Source organism: Sturnira hondurensis, unplaced genomic scaffold (genome assembly GCF_014824575.4).
Source record: "Sturnira hondurensis isolate 20B ecotype Veracruz unplaced genomic scaffold, ASM1482457v3 Scaffold0011178, whole genome shotgun sequence".
Classification (NCBI taxonomy): Eukaryota; Metazoa; Chordata; class Mammalia; order Chiroptera; family Phyllostomidae; genus Sturnira; species Sturnira hondurensis.
The window spans coordinates 1,650,029-1,675,466 of NW_028083809.1; the positions used below are offsets into that span (position 1 = coordinate 1,650,029).

General features: G+C 60.2%; 1 protein-coding gene and 1 non-coding gene across 13 annotated transcripts in view; both read right to left on the reverse strand.

Moving 5' to 3' along the window:
* Positions 1–1,025: 1,025 nt before the first annotated feature.
* The window catches only part of JADE2 (jade family PHD finger 2), a 47,797-nt gene continuing 23,384 nt past the window's right edge, over positions 1,026–25,438 (reverse strand). For all 12 annotated transcript variants that reach the window (XM_037059530.1, XM_037059536.1, XM_037059532.1 and 9 more), the window contains 8 exons: positions 21,226–21,386; positions 20,355–20,566; positions 19,051–19,218; positions 17,527–17,643; positions 16,090–16,554; positions 8,984–9,101; positions 6,397–6,525; positions 1,026–5,188 (listed from right to left, as the gene is read on the reverse strand). In XM_037059530.1, the coding sequence (XP_036915425.1) occupies positions 4,377–5,188; positions 6,397–6,525; positions 8,984–9,101; positions 16,090–16,554; positions 17,527–17,643; positions 19,051–19,218; positions 20,355–20,566; positions 21,226–21,386 (2,182 nt within the window). In that variant the 3' untranslated portion in view covers positions 1,026–4,376. The remainder of the gene's footprint in view (positions 5,189–6,396; positions 6,526–8,983; positions 9,102–16,089; positions 16,555–17,526; positions 17,644–19,050; positions 19,219–20,354; positions 20,567–21,225; positions 21,387–25,438) is intronic.
* LOC118996234 (U2 spliceosomal RNA) lies at positions 11,621–11,816 on the reverse strand. The gene has a single exon (XR_005068452.1). It is a non-coding gene; the product is annotated as a U2 spliceosomal RNA (small nuclear RNA).

Consider the following 25,438-nt stretch of genomic DNA (forward strand, 5'->3'; position numbering starts at 1 on the left):
CATTTCCCACACTTCCCAGAGCCTGGAGAGGAGTTCGTCCTCAGAAAACAATGAATGAAAAACAACCCTGGGTAAAATTCTTCCCCGATGTAGGGACAGACATCCAAGCTTGCCTACAAACATTCCCACTGCCCCAAGCAGGTGGTCCACGGGAGTGGCAAGAATCCCGAAGTCCTGCCTGTGACACAGGGCTTCACTTCTTACCAGAGGGGTGGCTTCAGGGACATCCCTCACCTGCTCTGAGTCTGGGGGATGGCAACAGTGAGGAGCCGAAGAAACCTGGCCCTTGAGCACGGCCCCTGGTGTGACTTGCATTGAGTGACCACTGTGGCCGTCACTATCATGTCTCACGGAGCCCACTGTCTGGTGGCTGCACAGGACCCTCGGACCCCTTGCCCTACTCAATGCAATGAAGAAGCCTCACACCAGCCAGCACAGAAAACATTGCTTTATTAACTGCGTTTGCCAACACATGAGGAGTGCAGAGGGCCCCGAGACACAGGCCCTGGTGGGGGCCGGGTCNCTTGCATTGAGTGACCACTGTGGCCGTCACTATCATGTCTCACGGAGCCCACTGGTGGCTGCACAGGACCCTCGGACCCCTTGCCCTACTCAATGCAATGAAGAAGCCTCACACCAGCCAGCACAGAAAACATTGCTTTATTAACTGCGTTTGCCAACACATGAGGAGTGCAGAGGGCCCCGAGACACAGGCCCTGGTGGGGGCCGGGTCGGGAAGCCCCCCGTGAGTGAGCAGGACAGGATGGGGCTGAAAGCTACGTAGCAGCGGCAACACAGAGTCATGCAGGGCACGGCAGGCGCCGGCCACACTGGGGTGGCCATACATTCTATTGCTTGTTATGGGGAGCGAACACGGACAATGTACAAAAAGGAGAAATAGGTCTTTGCATTAATGAAAAATACATTTTTTCTCTACAAAGGAATCTTTTCTAATACAAGAAAATAAATATTGCAACATAAGCCAAAAATAATTTAAAATTGCTCTTTTCAATATATTTTCAATATTTCTCTTGTATATTAACAAATGGCACATCACTTTCTTTGAAACAAAGACAGAAGGAATCCCCTCCTGTGACATTCATATCGCCCCCCACCCCGAGCCGACGTGGAGCACAGTGCTGCATATCCCAGGGACAAGGTGGCAGGAAATGCCCTGAAGAACAACCGAAAGTCCCGGACTCCAGCCCCAGCTCTTTGGCCAATGTGGCCAGATGGGCCAGGGGCGTGGGAAGTGGCGCCCCCGGGGGCCCTGCTTCAGGCATCCAGGTCATTCTGCAGAGCTGGGCCTGGGCAGAGGTCGGCCACCCCAGCAGCAGGCACAGGAATGCCAAGTTCGGCCGCTGCCATGTCCGAGTAGAGCAGTTGATCCTCTAGGGATTGCCCCAGCGAGTCCCAGTGTGCCCGCCCATGGCACACAGCGACACGCGTGCACATGGACACACGGGATGGGCCCTGGCATGCGCATATGCACACATCTGCAGTCCAGCCCCACATCTGGGAACCAAGGTGGCTTCTCCAAGGACACTGAGCCCCTCACAGACGCTCACGCACTGCCACCAGGTCAGAGCTCATTTAATAAAATAAACCCGCTACCTCTCTTCTCCTTACTTGTTGTAAAATACATCTCTGATCCACAAAAATACTTTCCTTGCACACTATCCTTTCTCACTGTGATGGGGGTGAAGGTGGTGGTGGGCAGCTGGGGTCAGGAAAATGGGCATGACAGCCAGAACGAGTCACAGAGCAGCTTCACCCTCCCTGAGGGCTGGTGTGGTCAAGTGCAAGGTCTGCCCCAGCCTCTGGCCTGGAAAGGCCTTTCCCGCCTTCTTCTCGCCTCTACCTTGAGGGTGGCAGAGCCATGAACAGGGTGGGCAGCGGGCTAGAAAAAGAGTGAGGGGTCGTGGCTGATGGTGGAAGGGAGTGGAAACCGGTGTCCTGTCTTCCTGGCAGCCTGGTGGACACCCTGCAGGTGGACAGCCGCCTGCTGAGGAAAGGTTAGGGTTTGTTCCAGGAATGACCCGGTCCAAACAGAGCGAGCGTCCACACAGAAGAGGGTCAGAACCCAGAGGCCAACTTGAGCAGAGGCCCCCAGAGAGGGCTGGCTGCCCTGCCCACACCAGGCCCACCGTACCCCCACCCGGGTCTCTTCCGCCCCCAGGGAGCCCAGACTGTGCCTCCCGGTGGAGGAAGAGGTCAGGGGGACGTGCCGAGTCTGCTGGACCCAAGCCATCCCTGGCCCCCCTACCCCACGTGCCCCAGGGAGAGTTGGGTTGTTCTTGAAGCTCTTCCCTTTTATCCCTGCGAGGTCAGACTGGGCGGTCCAGCACAGACAAGGCCGTGACCTGAAGCACGGGGAGGAAGGAGGTCTGTTCAAAGGCAGTAAACAGAACTGGGTTGGGAGGCTGCTGCTGAGGCTGCACTGGCCCCGACTACCGAGGTGGCAGGCAGGCTTGCCTCTGCCCAGTGGCTCGTGCCATCCCAGCGCCCAGAATGCTTGCAGCCCGCTGGGTCTGCTCCCACTGGACACGTCTGTCCGATCCCCTGCACTTAGTTCTTATCTTTGTTTCCTATTTTGCTAAAATTCACATGAAACTGAGTATCGATGACAACGCCACTGTCGTACCTTGATAGTTTTGAAGTCGGGGGTGAGTGTGTCTGCAGCGGGGGAACCTTGTGGCCAAGACCTTGGCCGTGCCAGTTTCGCCGCCAGTGTTCCTCCCCCCGTGAGTCTGAGTTTCGGAAAGCTCGAGGTGGGCCCGGTCCGGGACCTGGAACCCAGCACCCGGTCCCTGGTTCCCACGGTAGAGCAGCAGAACCGCATCCTCTTCCAAGAGCTCGGGCTTGTCTCCTTGGTGTGCGCAACGAACGTGGTTCTGTACTGGTTGCTAAAGAACTCCATTAAAAAAAAGTCCAAGTGACAAGTTGTTAGGTCCAGGCTGTGCTGTATTATGGTCAAAATATTCTTTGGCATCCACAGAATGATTCGACTGATTCACTGGACTTTTGCAAGGTTCTTGTTGGAGAAGTTCTGGCGTATGACCAGTGGCGGAAGTGACCCAGGAGTAATTCACAAAAGAAAAAAAAAGACACGTTTTCACTGAATTCCTTTTTTGTTTGTTCCCTGAGCTATCACCCTGGGGCCACTCCACTAAATCTCTTCCAAGCGACTACCTGGGACCTGGGGCTGGGAGGTTGGGGGGAGGCGGGGTAAGGAGGAAGGGCAGGGGGCTGGTGGGGAGGGCACGGCTGGGAAAGGGGGTTAAGGCTCGGAGGGAGAGGAACCAGGAGCCTCCAGCACGACTCAACAGCCCCAGCAGCCAACACGGCCGCCTGGGCCCCGGGATCCCACTGCTAGCTGGAAGGAGGAGTTCCCAAAAGGAAACCGAGGAAGCAGCTCATCTCTTAGCCGGACTGGGAAACTTGAAAAGGCAACCGGTCTGGTCTGGGCAGCTGTCTGGGAGTGACCAGACTTCGGCTGAGACTGGCCACTAAGGAAGGAAGGAAGTTGGAGCCCCGGAGCGACCCTCTGCAGCGGGTGAGTGGAGCCCACGCCCCGGTCTGGGCCCTGGCCCTCCCTGGCAGCCCTCCACTGGCACTGGCGGCTGGCTGCTTGGGAGTCCCCTGAGTAAGTGGCACAGCGCGGGAAGGATTCTGGAAACCCCTTCCCAGAGCTGCAGGGCTGGGCGCTGGCAGGGGCAGAGCAGCAAGGGAGTGGAGGGTGGCGGGGTGGGCGGGCAGGCCTTAGATGTGGGTCGACAGGACGGCTGTGGGTCCCCTGGAACCGGCGGGGCCCTCTGTGCCCTCAGTGCTTTCTCGTATGAGCTCGTTGTGCTTGTGACAGTGAGTAGACTCTGCTGGGTGCCGCTTACGTGTACACTTCCTTGGGGGTCAGTGGAGTGCAGCAGGACCCCCCCCAATGGACTCCAGTGGGATTCGAGGGCAAGGTGGGCAGGCCCTGGCCTGGCCCATCTGCCATGAAATAATGCCCAAACGACAGTCTGTGTCCCCCAGTGGCGGCGGGCTGGCGCCCTGAGCTTCCTTCTCTTTGCCTGTGTTTAGCCAGGAGCCCAGCGGGGCCACAGGGGCCGGGTGAGGATGCCTCGGCGGCACCAGGGGCGCTGCCGGGACCTGGCCCAGCCCTTGCAGCTGGGGCCACGGAAGGAGTCCTAAGATCCTCGGCCAGCACAGAGGAAAGACAACAGTGTGGAACTCGACACTCTATATTAAAAATAAAACCACAACAGAGTGGCGGCCTCGAGGGCCTGAGACACTCAGCAGGTTGGAAATGGCAGTTGTGTCTGGGCTGAGGCCTCCTCGGGGCACTAGGGCAGGGCCTGAGATGAGGGCGGGGGGACTTAGGAGGCCAAAACCCCCATGCGGACCACCTCCTCAGCCCCTGCTTCCCGGGGACCCCGCTGCAGCCCGCTGTCCCCGGCCTCCACGTCGGAGTCGCTCATCTCCCCGTCAGAGAAGAAGCCATCTGTCTCAGCGTCAAAGCGCAGGCTGACCTTTGGCCTCTCAGCCACAGTAGAAGGCGGTCCTGTCCCAGCATCAGGCCTGGCGCCCGACGACCTCCGGGTTCCCTTGCTCTCTCGGGATGGCCGCAGCCGGCCAGAGGGCTTGGGGCTCACTGTAGGGCCAGGCACTTGGACATTCGAGTCGGCAGCTGTCGAGGCTGCCTCGTCGGGGGTGTCAGGGGCCAGCAGCGGTGGGCTCCTGGGGGCTGCTGGGATGGGACAGTCCCCAGCTGTAGGACTGGACGGCAAGTGAGAAGGCATTCGCCGTGGTGGTTTCTTGGCAAGTGGTCCTTGACCCTGACCTTGACCCCCCGCATCCTGGCCCCAGGGCTTCTTGGGGGGTTTGTCCGGAGCCGTCCGTGAGCCAGGCCCGTCCTGTGGCGGTTTCTTCTTGGCAGGCGGGCGTGTGGTGCGGCCGCGGACCTTCCTGGCAGGGTCGCCAGGCCGCAGCGAGGGGTCCCGCATGAAGCTCAGCAGCGTCTCCTCGTCCTGCAGCAGCTCCTCCGACAGCAGCCCCGGGGCGGGGTCCTCCCGATGCCCGTTGTTCAGGGACCACTCGCTCATGGCCATGTTCTCTGCTGTGATCTGCACCGACTGCGCCAGCCAGCTGTTGAAGAAGGTGCCGTCGATGGGGAAGGAGGTGGACAGGCCTGGCGGCGGGGAGAGAGGAGGACGGTGAGATGCCAGCAGGTGCAGGTCCCGACTCTCTTTCAGGAAGCCCTGTCTGACCCAGCATGCCTCCGGGTACCTTCCTCCCCACAGGCTCCCTGTTCAAAAGTTACGAAGAACTTCAAGGTGCCCACAGTAGAACATTAAACCAAGCAAGAGCCTTTGATACTGCACAAGTGCACACTCATGAGGCCGGCTCTGCCCACCATCCCCATCCCCATCCCCAGGGTGCAGAGGGGTGAGGGGAGTGGGTGGTAGAGGAAAGTGCCCTCCAGCCACCAGGGGGCGCTGGGTTTCTATGAGCACTGCCTCTCAGAGCTTCCAAAGCAAGGAACCAGGATAAAGGTGTCAGGCATGAACAGGGTGGGGAGGTATCAGGGTATAAAGTCGCTCCTGGATGTCAGGGCCTGCTCTAGCCCTGGGCCATTCCTCTCTACTCAGGTCTCCAGACAGCTGGTGAGACTGGGCCTCCCATCGGACACACAAGCAGTCCCCTTCCTGGTACTGAGGGTAATGAAGACGACCTGGCGCTTCTGTGCTAGAAATGAGGTTGGGAAGGCGGCTCCCCAGGGTCCCTGAGACGTGTGCCCTAGGGGACGCACAGGATGTCCTGGGGCATAAAGCCCACTGTGGGGGTCTCCCTGAGGGTTGCTCGGCGTAATGGGGCAGTGGTAAGGAGGTCTGACAGGAAGATAGCCTGGGCCAGCCTTTGGCCACTCCTTTGGGTTTCACTGGGTGGCCCCATGACGGTCCCTGGTACTGAAGAGTCGCCCATTTGGAAAGGTTTCTGCAGACTGGGACAAGGGTGGAGAATTCCGGGGCCCTTGCTTCCAAGCACGGGGCTCCCAGAAGGGCCCGGATGGCCTGGAAGTCCCTTCAGGGCCGCTGGGGAAACCTCCTATCCCAGACCCTGGCCCGGGGATGCGCGTCAGCCGCCTGAGCGTGGCCTCCAGTCTGCAGGACAGGAATTCCTCAGGGTGTCCGCTGGGCTCTGAAACCCCGGGGTCGCCTTCGTGCCTGGAAGGTGTGAGTCCCAGGGCAAAGAAGGGCATATTTACCCTCCTGGAGCTCCCATTATGTGTAGTGGGGGCACCGGTGGTCCCTGCTGGCCTGACGCGGGGCAGGGCTGCCAGCCAAGTGACGCTGTGAGCCAGGCCGGCTAGCCAGGCCAGCATGGTCACCTACTCACCCAGCTGCCCCAGGACCGAGTCAGGCCCCGCCTTCATCTTCTCTTTCTTCTCAGGGCTGCCCTTTGGTCCCTCGTGGCCTTTCCTTTTTGAGTTGCTCTTCTTGCCCTTTGTTCTCCTCCCAGACCGCTCTGCGCCAGGGGAAGGGAGAGCAGGGGGTTATCCCAAGCTGCTTCAGCCAGAACCAAGATCACGGCATGCCATCCCGGGAGCCCTCCCTCACCTGGCACCTTCCCACCCAGCACACCTTGCCCTACCTCCATACCCCAGCCTCAGAGCCCCTGGGTACCTGGGGCTCCAGGGAGTCAAGGGGCACACAGTGTGGGAGAACGTGGTAACCGCTGCTCTGGCAGGGCCTGGGGAGGGCACAGGGCCACGAGGGGGGAGGGCCACTTGGCAGGGCCTGCGTGATAGCCCAACCTACACGGTCCACAGGTCCTGGGGGAGCCCTGGGGGTTGGCGGGATTGCTGGAGGTGAGTGGGCAGGACAGGACCTTGAAGTCCAGGCCAAGAAGGTGGACATAAAGGTGGACAGAACACCATCAAGAGGCTTTGGTCACAGCCCCCTTTAGCCAGTCTCCTGCCTTGGCCTCCTGGTCTGCTTTTGAGGCCAGACAGGAGATGGGAGCCCGGGTGTACGCATGGCCTTCAGTCCACGGCCACACAGGTCCAAGGGGCCACAGACAACACTGGAGCAGGGAGGGGCTTGTGGGGGGGAGGCCCAGTGGCCAGGAATATTCTCCCAGCTTCTTCACTGCTGGCTGGAGGACTTTCTGAATGCGGGTTTAAGAGTGTTGGGTGTGTGGCCCCAGCTCTGGAATCTTCCTGGCTCTGCTGTCGGTTCCCTGTGCAGCCTCACACTGAGCCTCAGTTTCCATCTCTGTAACATGGGACCAGTGCACACACTTGGGAGGCCCCCACTGTCCTCAGCACAGTCCGAACTCCTTCTGCGGGTCCCAAGACCTCACGCAGCCGACCCCGGAAGCCCCTCAGCCTCGCTTTGGGTTTCTTCCATCGGCTCTAATTGCACCTGCACTGGCCTCCGTCCAGTTTCTACAAGACATGCTCCAAAAATGCTTTTTCCTTGTCCTGTCTTCTACCTGGTTCAGCTCACGGCCTAAATATCACCGCCATCAGGAAGCCCTCTCCAGCCCTCTCCAGCCCTCCAGCCAGACGAGCCTTGGCCACATTCTGTCGCCTATGTCCCACCCCAGGGGTCAAGCACAAAAACAGGGAGCCCTTGGCTTCCGGCAGAGGCGGACCAGTCTTCTCTTCAGCGTCCTGCCTGCTACAGCCGCTCGGGCCCAGGAGCTGCCGATGCGGGGCTGTGGGCCCCCCAGGCTCCTAAACGTGGTTCTGGAGTCCCCTGCGGCAGGGCACTGTACGCCTTGCCCTCTGCCGCCTCAATTGTGAGCCGCAGACGTCAGCACAGAATTGCTGCTGCCCTGATGCCACCCCGCACACTTCTGCCCCTGCACTGGCACCACTGCCTGCTGTCTTCCCAGATGGCGAGCCCCCCTAGGGCAGGGGCCCTCGCCAGTTCAGGCGACGGCAGTGCGCCCCGAAGTGCCCAGCACAGGCCTGGCCTCCCCTCCACGCTCGGTCAGTGCTCGCTGCGCATCAGCAGGCGAGGGGAGCCTGGGAAAGCTCCCAAAGCCGGGAAGCCGCTCGCCCTGAGCTTGGGGGCACGTGCAGAACTCTGAGCTCTGCTGTGACCCACGCTGCCCACCACCTGCACTTGGCATCCCTGGGTCTCAGTCAGGGGTGGGCAGGACCTGGGACTGCCATCTGCTCTGGTGGTGGCCTGGCAGCCCTCTTCTCTGTCCACTCCAGGCCCGGCCTGGCCCAGAGGCTGAGAGGGCAGGGGCGGCCCCTGCCTCAAATCTCTCTCCATCCAGTGCTTCCTGCTGCATGTAATTCAACACGAGAGCGCCGCTGTTGGGGCCATGCACTGCCCCCCTTAACATGGAAACGCTCTAGGAAGGGTCCCTGCGTCGGGCAACACACATAACCACCAGATAAAAACAGTATCAGAGCTTCTTTGGCCTTTGGTTTCCAGGGCTGTTAAAGGCACATGACGCAAGAGAATAAAAAGAAAACACAGGAAAAAAACGCTGGCGCAGGGCCCGAATCCCATATGTGGTCCGGGAGAAAGTGCGTGGGACCTCTCCCCTCACCATGGCGGCTGCCCTCCTCAGGATCAACACGCAGGCTCACCGGGCAGGGACACTTGCCATTCTGGCCCTTCCTGTCCCAGCACCAGCACTGAGCCACAAGGAGGTCTAGCCTGCGTGTGCCCACATACAATTTACCCCCAAACCACCATGTCCCTGGCACCACCTGGGTGTCCCCACTGCACCAGAAGGCTCTATGAGGGCAGGTCTGATGCCCGCAATCCAACCTCTGGCTTCTTGCCTAACAGCACACACCTGGGACCCTGGGGAGGTCCCCATCTTGGCCAAGTAATCGAATGATGGAGCGTAGGGGTGGGGGCCCCCAAACAGGCCCCACAGACACACCCTCCTTGGCAGCCAGCCCCTCGAGAGCGTGCACCCTGAGGTGGCGGTGTCCGGTGGGGAGGGTGCCTACCTCGACACAGGTCCTGTTCAGTAAGTTTCATCTGCAGGTGGAATATCTGCTCCTGGAGTTTGCAGATGGTGTGTTTCGTTCTCTCGCGCCTCGTCACCATGTAGCACAGATTTCTAACCTGGGGAGACACAAGAGAGATTGCCTGCCTTACTGAAGGCTGACCACCCCTGCCTAACCTGCCTGGTGCATCTGGGAATCCATTCCCAGCCCTGGAGCGTGTCCTCAGCCCTAAGCCATGCTTCTCTGATCCAAACCTTGGAGCCAAGCCCAGCCCAGCCTGGCCCTGGGCCCCAGTTGAGCCAGAGTGAGGAGAGTGGACCAGGTGAGCTCAAGCTGGGGCCCCGCCTTCCTGGCCGGGTCAGCCCTGCTGCTGCCCGAGGCCTTCCTAACATGGCTGCTCTCCCCTAGGGACGGACCTCGTGAGGTCACCGAATCTTTCCCTCTGCCCTCAGTCCGAGGCTTCCTCCCATCAAGGAAATTCTACAGCCACAGGGGGAAAAGCACCTCCTGCCCCGACACACTAAAGGCCACGTGCCTGGAAGACAGAGGCCCCCAGCACAATGGCTTCGAGCAGACAGGCAATCCCCAAGCCACCTGGTGCTACCTCCTGCTCTGGGACCTGAGCCAGCCCACACCTGCGCCCCCACAGGGCCCCCAGGCCCTGGTGGCCACGTTTGCGCAGCTGGAGACAGAACCCCTCACAGGGAAGGGCAGGGCTCTGACTCTGACACCAGCTAGGAAGCACCTGTGTATGTGGCACCTTTGCCCACGATGCCCACTCCCACTGGTCACCCCATGGGCCGAGACCAGGCCCCTCCCTGGAAACACTTCCTGGTTCTGGTGTCGTCTCTGGTCTAGGTTGGAACCTCCAGCAGCAGGGACAGCTGGCCAGGAGCTGCTGGACTGGACCCCTGGTTCCTTCCAGCCAAAACCAGTTCCCTGTCTCCAGATGGGTTCCATCTTCCAGGGCGAGTTCAGGCTGCATGTCCCAGAGTGGCCTGCGAGTGGCCTCCGGGCTTTGGCACCCAGGCCTATTGTCAGAGCCCAGCCCAGGGGGACGGGAGAGTGGGGACTGTGATCAGAACTCTCGGAAGGCACATCCTCATCTCCTTCCTGGGCCTGGTTGTGAAGGAGAGCCCAGAACACCTGCTCCGGTCCTGGCCTTGCAGGACAGACTCTCAGTGGGGCTCACGCTGACGTGTGACCAGCAGGCCGCCCCCGAGGGGCAGCCCTGGCCTGGCAGCTCTGCTCTGGCGCACCGGTGGCCCTGCGAACTCCTGTGTGGGGGCCCAGGTTTGGCACTGAGCAGTGCCACCCGGGGCCCTTTCCCCTCAGGACTTGCTGCCCAGCTGGGTAGAGAGATGCTGACCACGTCCTGGCAGGACCAGGCAGCCCTGGAGAAGGGGGGATGAAGAAGGCTTCCTGAAGAAGGGGGCCACCAGGCCGAGAGGGAGCTGATCACAGAGAGCTGAACAGGCCAGGCAGGGGCGAGGCCCAGTGTGGCCTTGTGGCCACAGCGCCAGGCTCAGCCAGGCCCACACTGTGCAGACCCCTGATGGGTGTCTGAGTGCTGAGCGCCCGGAGTCACCCCTCACGACGCCCCTCCTCCACCCCCACAGCCGATCCCCCAGCATGCCCACCAGTCCTTCCTGGAACATGACTCCTAGCCATCGGCCCCCCACCTCTCGGCACCCCCGTCCAGCCATTCAGACGGACGCCCCTGCTACCCCAGGACAATCTTCCTGACATGCAAATGTAAATCTCCTGCAAATGTAAATCCTCCCACAGCCTCTGCACGGGGCTGAAGAGTGGCCCTGCCCGTGTGTGTGTCCGTCTGAAGCCTCAGAAGTGATCAGTTAGGATGGGGTCATAATGGGTGTGAGTGAACCCCAAATCCACCGACCTGTATCCTTAAGAACGACCCTGTGAAGACAGACAGGAAGAATGCCACATGACCACGGACAGGCAGATACGGAGTCATGGACCCACTGGTCAAGGGCTGCCTGGGTGAAGCTGGGAGAGGTGGGATGGACCCTCCCTCAGCCCCCAGAAGGAATCAACCCGGGCGACTCGGGCCTCCAGAACCAGGAGGAAGTCAGTCCTGTGTTTAAAGCCACTGCGTTTGCAGCACTCGTTACGGCAGCCCCGGGAATCGAAGATGGCGAGTGAAAAACCAAGACGCAAAACACGGCCACAGCCCGAAGCCTTGTTCCATCAACCTGGCCCACTGTCACCACCCAGCCTATGTCCCAGCAGTCCTCCAGGACGGCACTGCCCCCGTTGCCTTCCCTCTGCGCCCAGCCCACTTCTGCCTGGGAGCCTTGGTGTGTATCCGACTCCTGGGCCGAGATGCTCTTCACTCCTCCCCTCCCAGGGCTGGCCCTGGTCCCTCGGGTCCTGGCTGGAGCACCCCCCCCCCCACCGAGGCCATCGCTGCGCCCTGCAGCAGCCACCCTGCGTGTCCCTCCAGGCAGCCACAGGGCCTGGTGTGCGCGGGGTCCGTGGGGATGAAGACAAATGGTGGTGGTGGTGGTGGAGGGGGGGGGGTTGTGGCCACTTTGGAGGCTCTTGAAACAACCAGCCAAGACATCTGACTGAAAAACAAGTCAGTCGAGGCCCAGCTTTTATTTGTTTATTTCCTTGTGCACTGTTCCTGGGAGTACTGCAATACCAGCTCATGCGTGGAGTGGACGGAGCAAGCTCCTATTCCATCTCCTCATTCTAAAACCCCTTTAGACATGCTGTCCTGGGATAGAGGACGTGACGGGTGTTAAACTGGTCAGAACAGAAAACTGATCTGAGCTTGATCTGAGCCAAAAGGCCAACAAGCGATAGGTTCCGGCTTCTAAAGCCTTCCTTCCTAGAACATGCCACTGTGGAGTTTCTCACCCTAAACTTCACCTCTGACTGTGAGAAGCCAAGTGAGGTGAGGCCAGAGTGGCAAATTTCTCCCCCAAAGAACCAAGAATCATACTTAATTACTTCCTAAAACCTGCATGAGGCAGTTCCTGGGTTTTATCTTCCGTGTGGAACTGCAGGGGAAATGTCCCTGAGCACACCCAGAGGACTTGCTGGCACCCAGGCCCCATGGGCGGCTGATTAAAACACAGATTCCCAGGCCTGGGGGCCTATCAAACTCTCTACAATACACACACTTCACGTGCGACTGTGGAATCAGAGCTCCTGCCCCAGGCCGGGGTTTGCAGGCAGCTGCCCAGGCTCCTGAGTTGGATGGCTCACCGCAGCCCAGTAGGGGAATATTAGAACTGCTACTGGTATGTTCTTTGATCCTACTAAAAATCCTGAATGCTTGCTTTATAATAAGCAGTGGTTATAGATATTAAAAATACCACATACTACAAATAAATGCTCTGGTTTTTTTCCCCCCAAGAAGGGCACCCTACACCACCAGGGATGCCTGGAGGTTGCTGCTGCAGAAGACAAGAGAGAACCCCCGCGAGCCCAGCCTTCTTTGGTCAGTGCCGCCCGGAGAGGCCGGCCGAGTGTGGCCTGTGCGCACTGACTCCAAGAGGGAGCTCGAGCTGGGGTGTGGAAGGGGATCTGGTCAGAGCGCCGACAGGAAATGTCACTCAGGAACAAGGCACGGCCGACGACCACTGCCAAGCGGGCTGGGAGATGGGCACGGGAAAGTGGCTGCTGGGCCCAGGGAGACGGAGGCTGTCGGCCTTGCTGGAAAGTTCTGGAATGTGGTGGTGGCAGGAGCTTGGCCAGAGTGGGAGGCGAGGAAGTGAGGGCAGTGTGGGATGACAGGGAAGGACAGTGGGGGGCGGGATGCAGAAACCCATGACTAGAGGGAGACGGGGAGGGAGGGGTTGTGTCCAAAGAGAACAGAGGGGAAAACAGATTCGAATGCGGGCGGAAGCGTGGAGACCAAGAGCAGAGGAAGGCAGACTCCATGCTGCAGGGTTGGGGGCTGGAGAGGGACCCTCAGGGAGTGGGGACAGAGGGGCCAGCAAAGCCAGGAAGTGGGCAGAGGGGGGCCCTGGACGAGGTTGGGGAGGCATGAAGAGAGGTGGTGGGTTGGGGAGCCCAGAACCTTGCTGGCTTGGGTCCTGCCGAGGCTGGGGACAGGCACTTTGGGGGCCCCCTCCTCACTGCTGTGGGACAGCTCTTGGTGGGCAGAGACTGGCTCCTAGGGGGAGGCTGTGCCAGGGGCATGGCCTCCAAACGGGGCAAGGGCCTGGGGTGAGCTAATGCCAAAATGAGGGACACACAGGGCAAAGAGTCTGGGGGGCAACCAAGTAGGAGACCAAGAGGCTGTGGCTAAGGATTTGGGGATCAGGGCATGTGGAGATTGGAGCGAGGCGGCAGGGTTTGAATGGTGGGGGCCCTGCCGGGTTAGGAAAGTCCCAGAGATGGGAGAGGCAAGGAGTGAGGAGCCAGAGCACCGGGGGCCAAGGCTGCCCAGGGCAAGGCCGCTCAGGTGGGAGGCCAAGCAGGACACAGTCCAGGCACTGGGGACACAGTGAAGGGGCTGAGACTAACTGAGGAGGAGGCAGATACTAGTTGGTGGGGCGGGGGACAGCCAGCAGGTTGGGGGTGGCAGAGTCTCCTTCTTGAGAAAGCTAAGGGAAGCAAGGCCTGAGTAGTCCCTACAGCACTCTCCTCCGCCATGGTGTGTGCCAGTGTGTGCGGAGGGCCGCCCCTGCCCTGTCCTCTGCTGAGGCCAGGCCGGGTTCTCGAATGAATTCCTGGTAACCAGATCCAGGGTCACAGGCAGGAAGCCCCACGCAGCCTGAACTGCCTTCGCTGCCGGTTGCGGCCGGTTGCTAGGGGACACCAGCGCGCTCCCTGGGCTGCAGGTCAGCACTGCAATTTTTCTGACAGCTGTGAATACCTCCGGGAGCTGCAGTGGCCATGCCTTCCCAAGCTGCCTACCGGGTCAGAGGCCCTACGGCCACAGGTTAGAAAGGCACACCTTGGCAGATGGGATTCCCGGGTGGGAGCAGCTCAGCCCCAGCTCCAGGTCTCTCAGCAAAACTCCTGCCTGGCCTGAGGGCAAATCTATGGTAGGATGTCCTGTGGTCCCAGGCACTGGGTCTGCCTTTCAATTCCCAGAGGAGCTCACCCTCCCCAGCGGGTCACCCGCTACCAGCCAGGGCAGCAGTGACAACCACCTCTAACAGTGGAGGGTGCTGTGCTAAGCTCTGTCCCCATCCTCACTGTGACCCTGAAGTTAGTCTGATCCTCATTCCCATTCTACCGACAAGGAAAGTGAAACCAGAGAAGCGGAAACCGAAACTCAGAAGGCACAGAGCTGGGAAGGGCTGGACTGGTGCCCAGTGATAGGCCAGATACTCCCGGCCATCGGCCCTGGGCCACAGTCAGGGCCTGGTGTCCAGGTCACTGGCAGGGGCACATTTCTGGGCTCTGTTCACTCACTCGAGTCGCCAGCATGCGGCTGTGACAGGCCCTGAGGCTGGGCCTGGAGGGGCCGACCCAGCATGTGGCTGTGCACATCCCCCCTGCACTCCCAGCTGGTGCTGCCAGCCTGGCTCAGTGTGGCCGGAGGTGCAGCCCTGTGACAGGGCCTCCTGAGCCCTGAGAAGCCGCACAGACTTAGAGCCGGCCCTGCCCCTTCTTCCCGGAGGAAAGGCTGGCTCACACCCGGCTCTGAAGGACTCTGTCCCCCAACCAGAGGGGTATCAGCAGCAGCTCTGGTTGCCCCAGAGCTGGCCTCAGCTGGCTCGGTTGCATCCTAGCCCTTAGAAGCCTTGACCTTGGGCACGCCTGTGCCAGCGAGCAAGGGGATGAGAGGTTCAGGGACTGAGAGGAAGATGCTTTGCCCCGGATATGGGCTGAACAGAGAATAAGGCAAACCCTCTCTCTGACAGACCCTCCTCCCATTCAGTCTAAACCCAACTCTCAGAACACACATGGCTTCCTGTCACTTTGCCTCCCTCCACCCGCCCGCAGGATGCTTCCATCCTGGGCTGTTACCTGACACGGCCTGGGGGGAGGGGCAGGTGTGTCTGCACCCATGGAGAACACTGACAGACCCCATGGGCCCTGGCACCCGAGAACTGAGTGTCTCATAGAAGAGAGGCCGGCCCAGCACCTGGGGTTCAGAGGACTGAACCCAGGACCCAGAACATCCTGTCTCCTCCTTGGGCTGCCCTCCACTTAGGGGTGGTACTTTACCGACCCAAGGTGGCAGGGGAAGGGTGACCAAAAAGCCAAGTTCGAGAGCACAGCCCACAGAAGGCAGGACCCCCTCACCTTTCTGGGGGCGCAGGAGAGAGTAGAAGTTTGGGAGGCCTCCCTGCTCCAGGAAAGCAACTCTTTCTGCTCCCCAGCCCCCACAGCTCCCCCTTCCTCGTCTCACTTAGCCCCAAAGTTGCCACCCTGGACCAAGCCAACAACCCCCATCTCTCAGGTTACAACCGGGGGTTCTGGTCAACCGGCCGCCCTCGCCCTGCAGGCCTGTGACTCCTCCTGCAGGTTGTGTTTGGAAGTGGCAGTCACAGCAGGACAGTCCCAGGAAGTGGCAGTCCTGGCAGTTTCTAGGCTGCCTTGGTCCACCCTCCCGGCCCCGTACTTTTTCTCTACACAGGCTGCTGCCACTCCAGACACTCTCCCCCCTGCTCACTTCCTCTGACCGGCACCCCGGGGAGCCCGACTCACACCTGTCTTCCCTGCCCAGGCCCAGCACGTGCATGTCCCATGCACTGAGTCAGCTCACTGGTCATTCCCAGATCCCTCCCCACCTCTGACTTGAAACAGCAACTTGTGTGCAGGGACCAGGCAGGGCTCTCAGAGGCCCCCAGTGGGCTGGAAGCCACAAGGAGCTGGAAGCCTGGGCCCTGGCCCCAGCTCTGCTATCTCCAGGCCTCACGGCCCTGGCAGGGTCCCCCATTCTTCACCCAGCCTTGGAAAGGGCTGGGTCTTGGACCTGAGAGCTGGATTCTTACCTGTTCTGCAAAATATCACTCACCTCCACCCTGTCTGAGACCCAGAGGCCCTCAGCCCCCGGGCCAGAGCTCACGTGAGTCCCGGTGAACCACAGGGGCTCCAGGCAGTGAGGGTGGCTCGAAAGGCCTCCTGGGACGGCTGTCGGCAGAGTGGGGGGTGACGGGAGTACTCACCCTCTCCAAGTCCTGCCGCAGGTGCGTGAAGAGCTTCAGGCGGCGGTAGAGGACGTCCTGCTCCTGCTGCGCTAGGTTGTCCACCTCGTCGGTCTTGGGGGTCAGCAGCGGTTGGTTGGCGTTGGCTTTCCTCTTCAGCTTCCAGTACTGATAGATGAAGTCAACCAGCGCCTCGGCCAGGTCCAGGCGCTCAGCCACCTCAGCCGGCTCCACCAGCTCGTAGAAGTCTTCCTCCAGCTGCTGCAGCCGCTGCTTGCGGAGGGTCACCTTCTCCAAGTCCTCAGCAGCTGGGCTGGGCTCCACTGGCTCTGATGTGGGCTCGACCCTTGGGCCCCCGTCACTGTGCTCCTGGCAGAATGACTTGAACTTGACCTCATCGTTGTCTGCTAATATAGTCCGCATTTCTAGGCTGTGGTCAAAGGCGCATGTGACATGGAATGCCGTGATGCAGGAAGGCATAGAACACTGAGGGGACAGGAAGGGCGGTGTCAGGCACAAAGGGAGTCCTGATGGGAGGTAAGGAGGTGAGCATCCCCAAGGGCCCTCAAATACAATGGCATGGGCTCCTGACATCCTGCAAGGTATGGAGTGAGCTAGAGCAGGTAGGAAGAGGGCGCTGGAAAGGAAATAGGGTTCAGCACCTACTACTCTAGGGACAAGCTGCATGCCTATGTAGACGAAATGACTTTGGAATGAGAGGCACTGGAAGAGGCTGGTGACAGGTCACTGCCACCTCTGCCCCTCAACATATCTCAAATGGGGAACTGCCCCCCCCCCATGTTCTCTGGGAAGGGGGGCTGGACTCGGACCTCTTCCTTCTCCCCTTGCCTGGGCAGCTAGGGCCAATTTGGGGCCCGCCCCTCCCTCCCAGCCTCAGATGATGGCTGTGGGCAGCTGATAACTGAGTCAGCAACAACCCACCCAACTAGTAGTGACTGTTTTCGCTGTGCTCTGCACTCAGAGCCATTCTGCCGGCCTCAAAAACGGGCGGAGGCAGAGCTGATGTTTGCAATGACAATCACCCCCAGAGAGCCGGGGGAGAGAAAGGGTACCCCCGCCTCCGGACCAGGAGCAGCAGTATCTCCTGGGAACGTGCTAGAAATGTAAATTCTCAGCTCCACTCCAAAGATGCTGAATGAGGCCCTTGGGTAACAAGGGTCACACTAGGATGTGGGAGCCACTGCTGTGGCTGGGGCAGCCCTGCCCCATGTGGGGTGGAGAGCCTTGGTTCCCTGGGCCTGTACCCTGTGCCTAGAGGAACTGGGATGGAGCAATGCCTCCCAGGTGGCATTCTGACTCCAGTCCCAGGTGTCTGGGTCCCACCGGTGGATTCGTCCAAAGCACCACAGGGATGGGCTGGGGGTGGGGTGCATACAGAGGCGGCACCTGGCTCCCATCTGGGCTCCCGGGCAGCTGCAGGGCAAGGCGGCCACACACCTGGATGCAGGTACCTGTGCACTCCTTGCACAGGCTGCAGGACAGGGCCCAGCGGCTGGCAGGGATGTGCGAGATCTTGGTGATGGGCTCCATCTTTTCGGGGCAGCCGATGCTCACCTGCGCGGGACACAGGGGGCTACATCAGACCTCTTCTCCTCCAAATCCCCAAGCCTCTAGTCTGCCAAAACCAGGCAGGGGGAGGGGGCAGACAGGGCAGCGGGAGAGCCCCTGAATCCCGAGTCCTTCTTGTCTATCCCAAGCTGACCGCTGGCTGAGTGTGGGCTCACCTGTGACAAGCCTGCCATTGTCTGTGACTGTGTGGGACAGTGCACATCAGGTGTAACTGAGCGTGTGCCTATGGCTGTGTGGCCTCAAGACAGATGTTTCCAAGTGTGTGTGTGTGTCCAGGTGAGTACATGTGAAGTCCCGTCTCTTCTGCACCTGAGGCTTTTGTCAATAGCATCTTCAGAACTCTTTTTTGTAAATTGCATTTATTTTATTTATTTTTCTGGGCATCAAAATAATGGTCTCAGGGTAGCATCTCTTCTTGGAGGCCACCAGAGGCTTTGCTGGCCAATGGGGATGAGCCTTGGTTTAGCGCTCCTGTCCCTCCTGTGGGCACAGAGGCCCACGTCCACATCTCCTGGGCACGACCTGTGCCTCTCCACAGCGCATGCCTCAGGATGGAAGGGTCCCTGCAGTGGGGTCCTTGTTGGTTCTCTCTGCCCCTGCTGTGCCCAGCCCAGGGTAGTCAGTGGGAGTCCCTGCCTCCCAGATGCAGATCTGGGAGCAAGAGACAACTGCCAGGACAACCTCTATCATCACAGAAACCTGCAACGTGGTCCCAACAAGGGCCTTCAGGCCGGGAGCCCAGGGCCACTTGCTGACAGGCCCACCTGGCTTGCTTCCGGCCACAGGCCGCACTGGAGTAAGGCTTCATTCTGGGTCCCAGCACACAGCGGGGCTGGGCTGATACTTCAGTGATCCCAGCATTTCCCGTTTCAAGTGAAACGGATGCCTTCTGGGAGCCCAGGGCCTCTGCCACCTCACTGTGGGCCCAGCCTACGTGGGCCCTCCCCACCTAGCCCCAGTCCTGGCAGCAGGCCCACCATCCGACTCTTAATTAGGCTTGCCACCCAATTTCCTCTTAGGTCAGCTTGCTGACTTTTATTTTAAAAGGGCAGCCTGACTTTGGCTGAGCCACTGCCTAGACAGGGGTGAACCCACTACCTGCTTTTCCCCGGAGTCAGCTGAGGGATGTTCATTTGGCTCTCAGACCTACCATTGGTCCCCCTGGGAGCCCCAAATCCCATTTCCCCTTGGAGGCCACCACCTGAGTTCTGCCCAAGTCCACAAGGAGGTTCCCTGGGGGCTGCTCCCCTAGTGTTTTCCAGGCCCAACACCTGCAGTTCCATCTCCTGCAGGTGTCCCCCTCAAATGCTCTACTCCCCCAGCACTAAGTCCCACGCAGACCCACTTCCCCATGGCTGATCCCCAGGACCACCCACCCCCATGCCTGCCCACCTCAGGAATCCACAGGGCGCAGCTGACGTGCACCCACTTGGTCCCACTTCTGGTGGGCTTCAAGGCTCCTCCTCGCTTGGGGCAGAGCAGGCACTTTGGCTGGACACCCAGGGCACACGTCCGGCACAACCAGCTGCCTGTGGGCACCTTGAGGATCCCATAGCAGGCCTGGGAGGAGAGTAGGGTGGCCACTGTCAGAGGTGTTGCTCCGTGGGCGTCTGGTCAGTAGCCAGAGACGGGTGCTGCCAGCCCAACCGGGCTGGGCCAGGAGCTGCCAGGAGACCTCCTGAGGGGCAGGAACACAGGGCTCCTCCAAGCCCAAGACACAGACCTCTGTGAAAGGGCTCAGGTCTGCCCTCTGCTGGGGAGGACACTCTAGCCGGAGGGTCCCGATTGGCAGGGGACTCAGAAGTGCCTCCAGCTGAGTAGTTTCTGGTGCGTCTACTGCCGGAGGGCAAGGAGCAACCTTTCACCTTTCCTCACAGGCACCTGTGAAGGGGGTTCCTCCCAGGCATGCCTAAGAGCCATTGGGCATAAGGATAAGGATAAATATGGGGGTACTGCCTAACCACCCAGCCAGGGGAGCCCTCGGAGCTCCCCAAGAGACATTGCAGCAGCAGCAGCGTGGGGGGCAGGCATCGGAGTCAGGGCCAGAGTGGGTGCACTGTGTCCAGTCAAGCCTTCTGCAAATGAGGCCCAGGGATGCCCAAGACCTAGAGTCCTGGGCAGAAGATCAGGTGCAGGGTGGCCACTCAGGTCAGGCCACGTTCATAATACCAACAACGGTAACAAATACCTGGGGCTCTTACGGTATTGTTCAAAGCAAATAACTCGGACCTCGCAACTTACTTTCCCGTGCAGCTGAGGAAAGAGGTCCACAGAGGTTAAGAAACTGGCCCAAAGCCACAGAGCTCACAAAGGGCAGAGCCACAGCTTGAAACCAGGCAGCCCTGCTCCAGGCTTTGCTCTCAGTCATGACACAGTGCTGCCTCTTTGTATGTTCAGGACAGTGAGGAACAGAGGAGGAAGGTGGGGGCCGGGTGTTTTGTGGGGAGGTGACAGGCGAGGACAGAAGGACCACCCAGTGGGTGTTCACCCAGGACTGGCTGACAGTGCCCAGTTCAGGGGCCCTGTGGGTCTCTGGCCCCGAGGGGCACTAAGGCCAGTACCTCCCTCCCACCTTGCCCTCCTCTTTGGGGGCCAGTGCCAGAGGGGCTGCTGCAGTCCTGCAGCGGGGAGCCCCGCCCAGGCAGGGGCCGTGTGTGAGGGCACCGTGTGGAAGAGGGCACTTGGGGGCTGGCCACCTGGTGCACACAGACGTTGCACTTGTCACAGAACACCATCTCGTTGCCGTCTTCGCCCTCGGGGGAGCGGCACACGTCACAGACGACGTCCTCGTCGTACTCGATGCCCAGCCCCTCCTGCGTCTCAATGGCCCGCGCCATGTTCTGGTGGCACAGCGTCTCCATCTCCTCCAGCACACGCTCCAGCGTCAGCTCGTCCAGCTCTGGCCTGTCTGTGAGGACAATGAGGGGGCACGTGAGGAGCCCGGTGTTTGGGGGCAGATGGGTAGCAGGGTTTCCGCTCATCTGCGGTGACCTGGGAGCCCAGGCTGACTGTCTCGGGTCTCAGCCACGTGGTCTGAAAACTGAGGGAGCTGAGCCGTCCGACCCCAAAGGGCTGGCCCGTCACCGTGCTCTGGTGTTGAACGGCCTGCCTGTGGCTACACACACGTCAGATGTCCGTGTGGATAACAGGGACGGAGCTCTGGGATGCAGCAGGCTCCATGGGGAATCCCACGGGGGGACTTTGACGGGGGCTGAGTATGACAGAGCTGGCCCTCCCCGAGACATGTCAGTGCACTCCGGCCACGAGGCCCATACCCTCTGACACCCGCCGCATGTGTCATCCTCAACTTGCCTGTGTGCCCTCTCACTCCTCATGGGACAGTCCCGATCACCCGCCCACCCCCCAAATAGTCACGTGCTGCTGCTGCCCTCATTTGACAGCCACAGACACGGAGGCACAGCAATGCTGTAGGGACTGCCACCCCAAGGCCACTTGGTGCCAAAGCCTGGTTCTGGCTGCCGTCCTGAGCGTGAAGATGCTAAAGTTCTGAAGGACACCCTGCTGGGCCTGCCTCGACCTCATTCTCAGCCCGGCAGGTCAACCTACCCATCTCCTTGAGCTCCGAGTTGATGAGCTCCAGCCAGTAGGCGTCAATCTCGTCCAGGTCATAGCGGCTGCCCCCTGGCCAATCAGGCTGGGAGCCCTCGCCAAGTTCGGAGCTGCTAGGGGACACCTGGGTAGGGGGGCCTTCCAGCAGCGGGAGGATCCTAGGAAATCAAGAGGGGGTGTCATGAGGGGAGGGACCCTCAGCTGCTACCTTTGCCAGGTCTGGGGGCATCCAGTGAGTTGGGGCATCCAGTGAGTTGGCCCACCCAGCTGAGGACTTGGTGGGCAAGTGAGGTGTGAGACTCTGACCCACGTGGGGCCCACCTCCTTCCACTGCCTTCTTACACTCCCCTCCCCCCACCTGCCTGCCCTACAGTCTCACATGACTATGAGCAAGCAGGACAGGACAGCAAAGGGCTGTGGGGCAGCGTGACAGATAGGAGTGGGGCTGACCCACAGCCCTTGCACATCCACCCATAAACAGCCATTCTGCTCAGAGCACGCCTTACCTTCCCCCTGCCCCCCCTTCCCCCCAATCAGGGCACCGGGCCTTGGCTAAAGCCCTGGGACCTGGATCTGCTCGGCCTGCAGGGGGCATTCCAAGTTCTGTCCTAGGCGGTTTCCAATGCCAGCCACTCTGGACAAATGGCACAGAGCCAGGTGGGCTCCAGGTCCTTCAGCACACCCCTCAAGGCCGGGGATTGTCCGCCATGCTCTCGCAGGCTTTGGCCCCTCCTTACCAACAGCCCAAGAAGAACTGAAGCCAGGTCTCCTCTAGGGTGAAGAGTCCTCCCCAGCTACATCACTGCAGCGCAGGGTGGCCCTTTCCACATAAAAAAGGTCTACTATCACAGAGACCAGAGTTGTCCACACACCTGTCCCTTCCCCAGAAAGAATGCTACCCGAGCAGGGAGTCGGTCTGCTGTATCCCCCCACCCCAAGATGGAAACCGCCTCCCCTGGAAATGAAGATGCACCCACTGTAGTCCCAGGATTGCAGGCCAGGAACACCCTCCCTCAGGCCATGGCTCTGCCTCCGATGCAGCTGGAAGGGCCCAGGCTGTGGGACGAGGCCTCAGCGCCCGGCTCCACCACTGACTGTGTGCCTCTGGGTAGGAACTTCTCCGTGCCCTAGCATTCGCCTCTACAGTTGGCACGAGGAGGAAATGCAAACTCTCAGGACAGTGGCTGGCACAGGACATACCCTGTATGTATGAATGTGTACTGTGAAACCTCTGGGTGTCACTTTGCTCCCTCTGACACAGAATACGAGAGCTTGAGAGCTTGTGACCGCGGCAGGGCAGTGTCCCCTCTCAGTTCAGCGGTGTGCTGCCCCTCAGTTCCCGATACCAGTTCAAAATGCCAGCTCCCCACCCCCTCCACTGGTTGCCATGGTTATTGCTGTGGAGCCTGGCTTCCATCTGGCCAGCCCTGTTGGGGCTGAGAGGCCCCTCGCTGGCCCAAGAGGCCTCCTGGGGTCGGAGGCAGGGCTGCCAGGGGCTGTGACTCAGCTGCAGCTTGGGGAGAGGAGGGCAGAGCCCCGGACTCCAGGAAATGCCCCAGGAAATGCCCCAGGCGTCAGCAAGAGAGGCAGGAAGGATGAAGGAGACAGAATGGCCTCCAGGCAGGGAGGGAGGCCCAGAGGCAGTTGTGGGGGGCAGGGAGAAAGGGAAAGGGCTTAGGGCCCCCCCAGATGCCCAGATTAAGAAAGACCTTAGGTAATGCCAATGATAATGGGCTCCTCGAATTCCCTCAGGTCATTTCAAATAGAAGCAACACCAACACACTTACTCCTACAAAACCCTGCCTTTCCTCACGGAGCTCTTATTTGAATACATTCTTTTAAAGACACAGGCTGATTTTTGTCAGGGCCCTGCTCTGCCTGTGCCCCCAGCACATACTTAGTCGGGGTTTGGATGACCTTGTCCGAGTACCCCCCACTCACTGGCCTAGCTACCCTGGCCTGCGTGCTCAGGCAGCTGCCACCCGGCCAGAGCTCCTGGGGCTGATAACCACATTCCTTTCTCTGGGAGGTCGGGGTTAAGGGCTCACATGAGAAAAAACACTTACTTCCTGGGTTTCCAGGGCCCCTCACCTTCATACATTTGGCCTCTCTGGCCCTGGCTGCGGAGGAAGCTCTCACACCAGGCAGGGACCAACCTGATCCTAGGCCTAGGCCTCAGTCTCAGCAGCAGCCAGCTGTACTGAGGTCAGCTGGGAGGAGGCGGGTGGCTGGGGTGGGAGCTGGGAGAGGCAAGGGGTCTCTACTCCAAAAGACAGACAGACAGACGTCAGAGGCTGGCTCAGTCGTGGGCTGAGTCTTCTGGCCTCCCTGAGGGAGCACTACAGGTCCTCACTCAATTCACGATCTTGGGGCGAGACAAATTCTCATTACCTAGATAAATTTCAGACCATGAGGTGGGGGCACCTGTCCAGGGCCGGGGGGGGGGGGGGGGGGGGGGGGGGGGGGCAAGGCAGGGCAGCCAGAGCCAGCACGCTGGGTGCTGAGGGCACTGGGCTCTCTCTCTGGGCCTCACTGGGGTGATCAGGGGTGTTCCCAGGACCTGCAATTTCCTGGCCCCGCCCACTAGGCCCCACTAGCGGGTAGTGCAGGGAATTCCCCGGAACTTCCCGACTTCCTCATCTATAAAATGAGGACAGCAATATGTGCTCATGTTATAGGGCCATCAGGGTCACTAAAGGAGAAGATGAATGTCACCGCTCAGCACAGCGAGTTCTCAGGAAGCGAGTTCCTGTCACAGATTCCATTCCAGCGGCCACCACTGGGGCTCCAGGGGAGGGCCGAGTGGCGCTGAGGCCAGAGGCTGGGGGGGAGGGGGAGGGGCATGCAGATCTCTCCAAGAGAGCGCCCCGCCCACTGCAGCCTCTCCCCTGCTCCCCAGCCGCACACAGGCAGGGAACGCACCTAGCAGAGCCAGAGCAGTCTGAACACGTGCCCTCCTCCTGATGTCAACAGATAAAGCCGATGGAACCCAAGCTACTGGTGTGGAAGCATCTGTAATCAATTGCCCAGGCTAGCAGATGTTTCCGGAACCACCTGACATTGACTTCAAGGAGAGGGAACGGACTGCTGGGTCAGGCCTAATCAGGACTCACCTCTCTCTGCCCAGCTGGCAGCCAGTCCCTCCCCTCCATCACTCTGGGCCCTCGGTCCATGTTTTGTCACTCAGTCCTCAGCACCACGCCATCAGGCAGGTACTGTTCTTAGTGGGGAAACAGGCTCCAAGAGGGCAGACAGCACCTCAGTCTGCAGTGGCGAGGGTGTGAAGCTGGCTAGGAGCCCGACTCTCGGTCTGGCCCTGCGAAGCGGGTGGGGAGTTTAAATTCCTGCTCCTAATCCCACACGTGCTCCCTTCCAGAAATCTGGGACTCCCTGATTCTCACAAGGACAAAGACCAGCGCTGGTAGGTGCTCAGGCCTCAGCAGCTACGGGATGATGAGCCCTGCCCAGCACCCAATCCTGACAGAGAACCCGAGCAGGGATTAGCCTGCTTTGCCTCTGTAATCCCAGGCCCAGCTCAGGCCTGGCACCATGGGGGCCCTGGGTGTCTGCAAGCCAGTCACGGGCATGGCTGCCAGGAAGCAACAGTGCCAATGTCACTGGAGGTAATGGCTGTGATCTCTGCCCCAGGCCTGGTCCTATGGGCCTAAGCGAGAGCCATGGGGCTGCCAATTACACAGGCTGCCCAGCCCTGGCGGGCTGGTGGGCAGGGGAGGCCAGGGCGGCAGGCCCCTCTGCCCTGAGACGTGACTTGGACAGTTTCCCAGAAAGCAGAGACAAGCACTTGGCTGAACTCTGCTGCTGGAGGCAAGGCCCATGGCCACGAGGCCACCTCCTGACGAAAGCCCCAGGGGTCTCTTTCTGACCCACAAGCCCAGAGGGGACCTGGCCTTGACCCAGCCCCAGCAGGGGGCCTCCTAGGAGGCTGGTCACAGTAGCCACTTCCTGAGCACCTGCTGTGTGCACACCACTCCCTCCCACTAAGAACTCCTTAAAAAGGTTTAAGAAGTCAAGAGCATGGCTTATCCCTGTCTTAAGGACTCACTAAAAGTCTGAAGACTTCCCTGATTAAGATGGGCTTGTGGGACCCAGTCTGGATCTACTTCAGGCTAATCCACGGCCAGTTTTCACTGAACACTCGCACGCCAGACCCCGTGCCAAGTGCCTTTTGCACACCATTTCCCTACGTCAT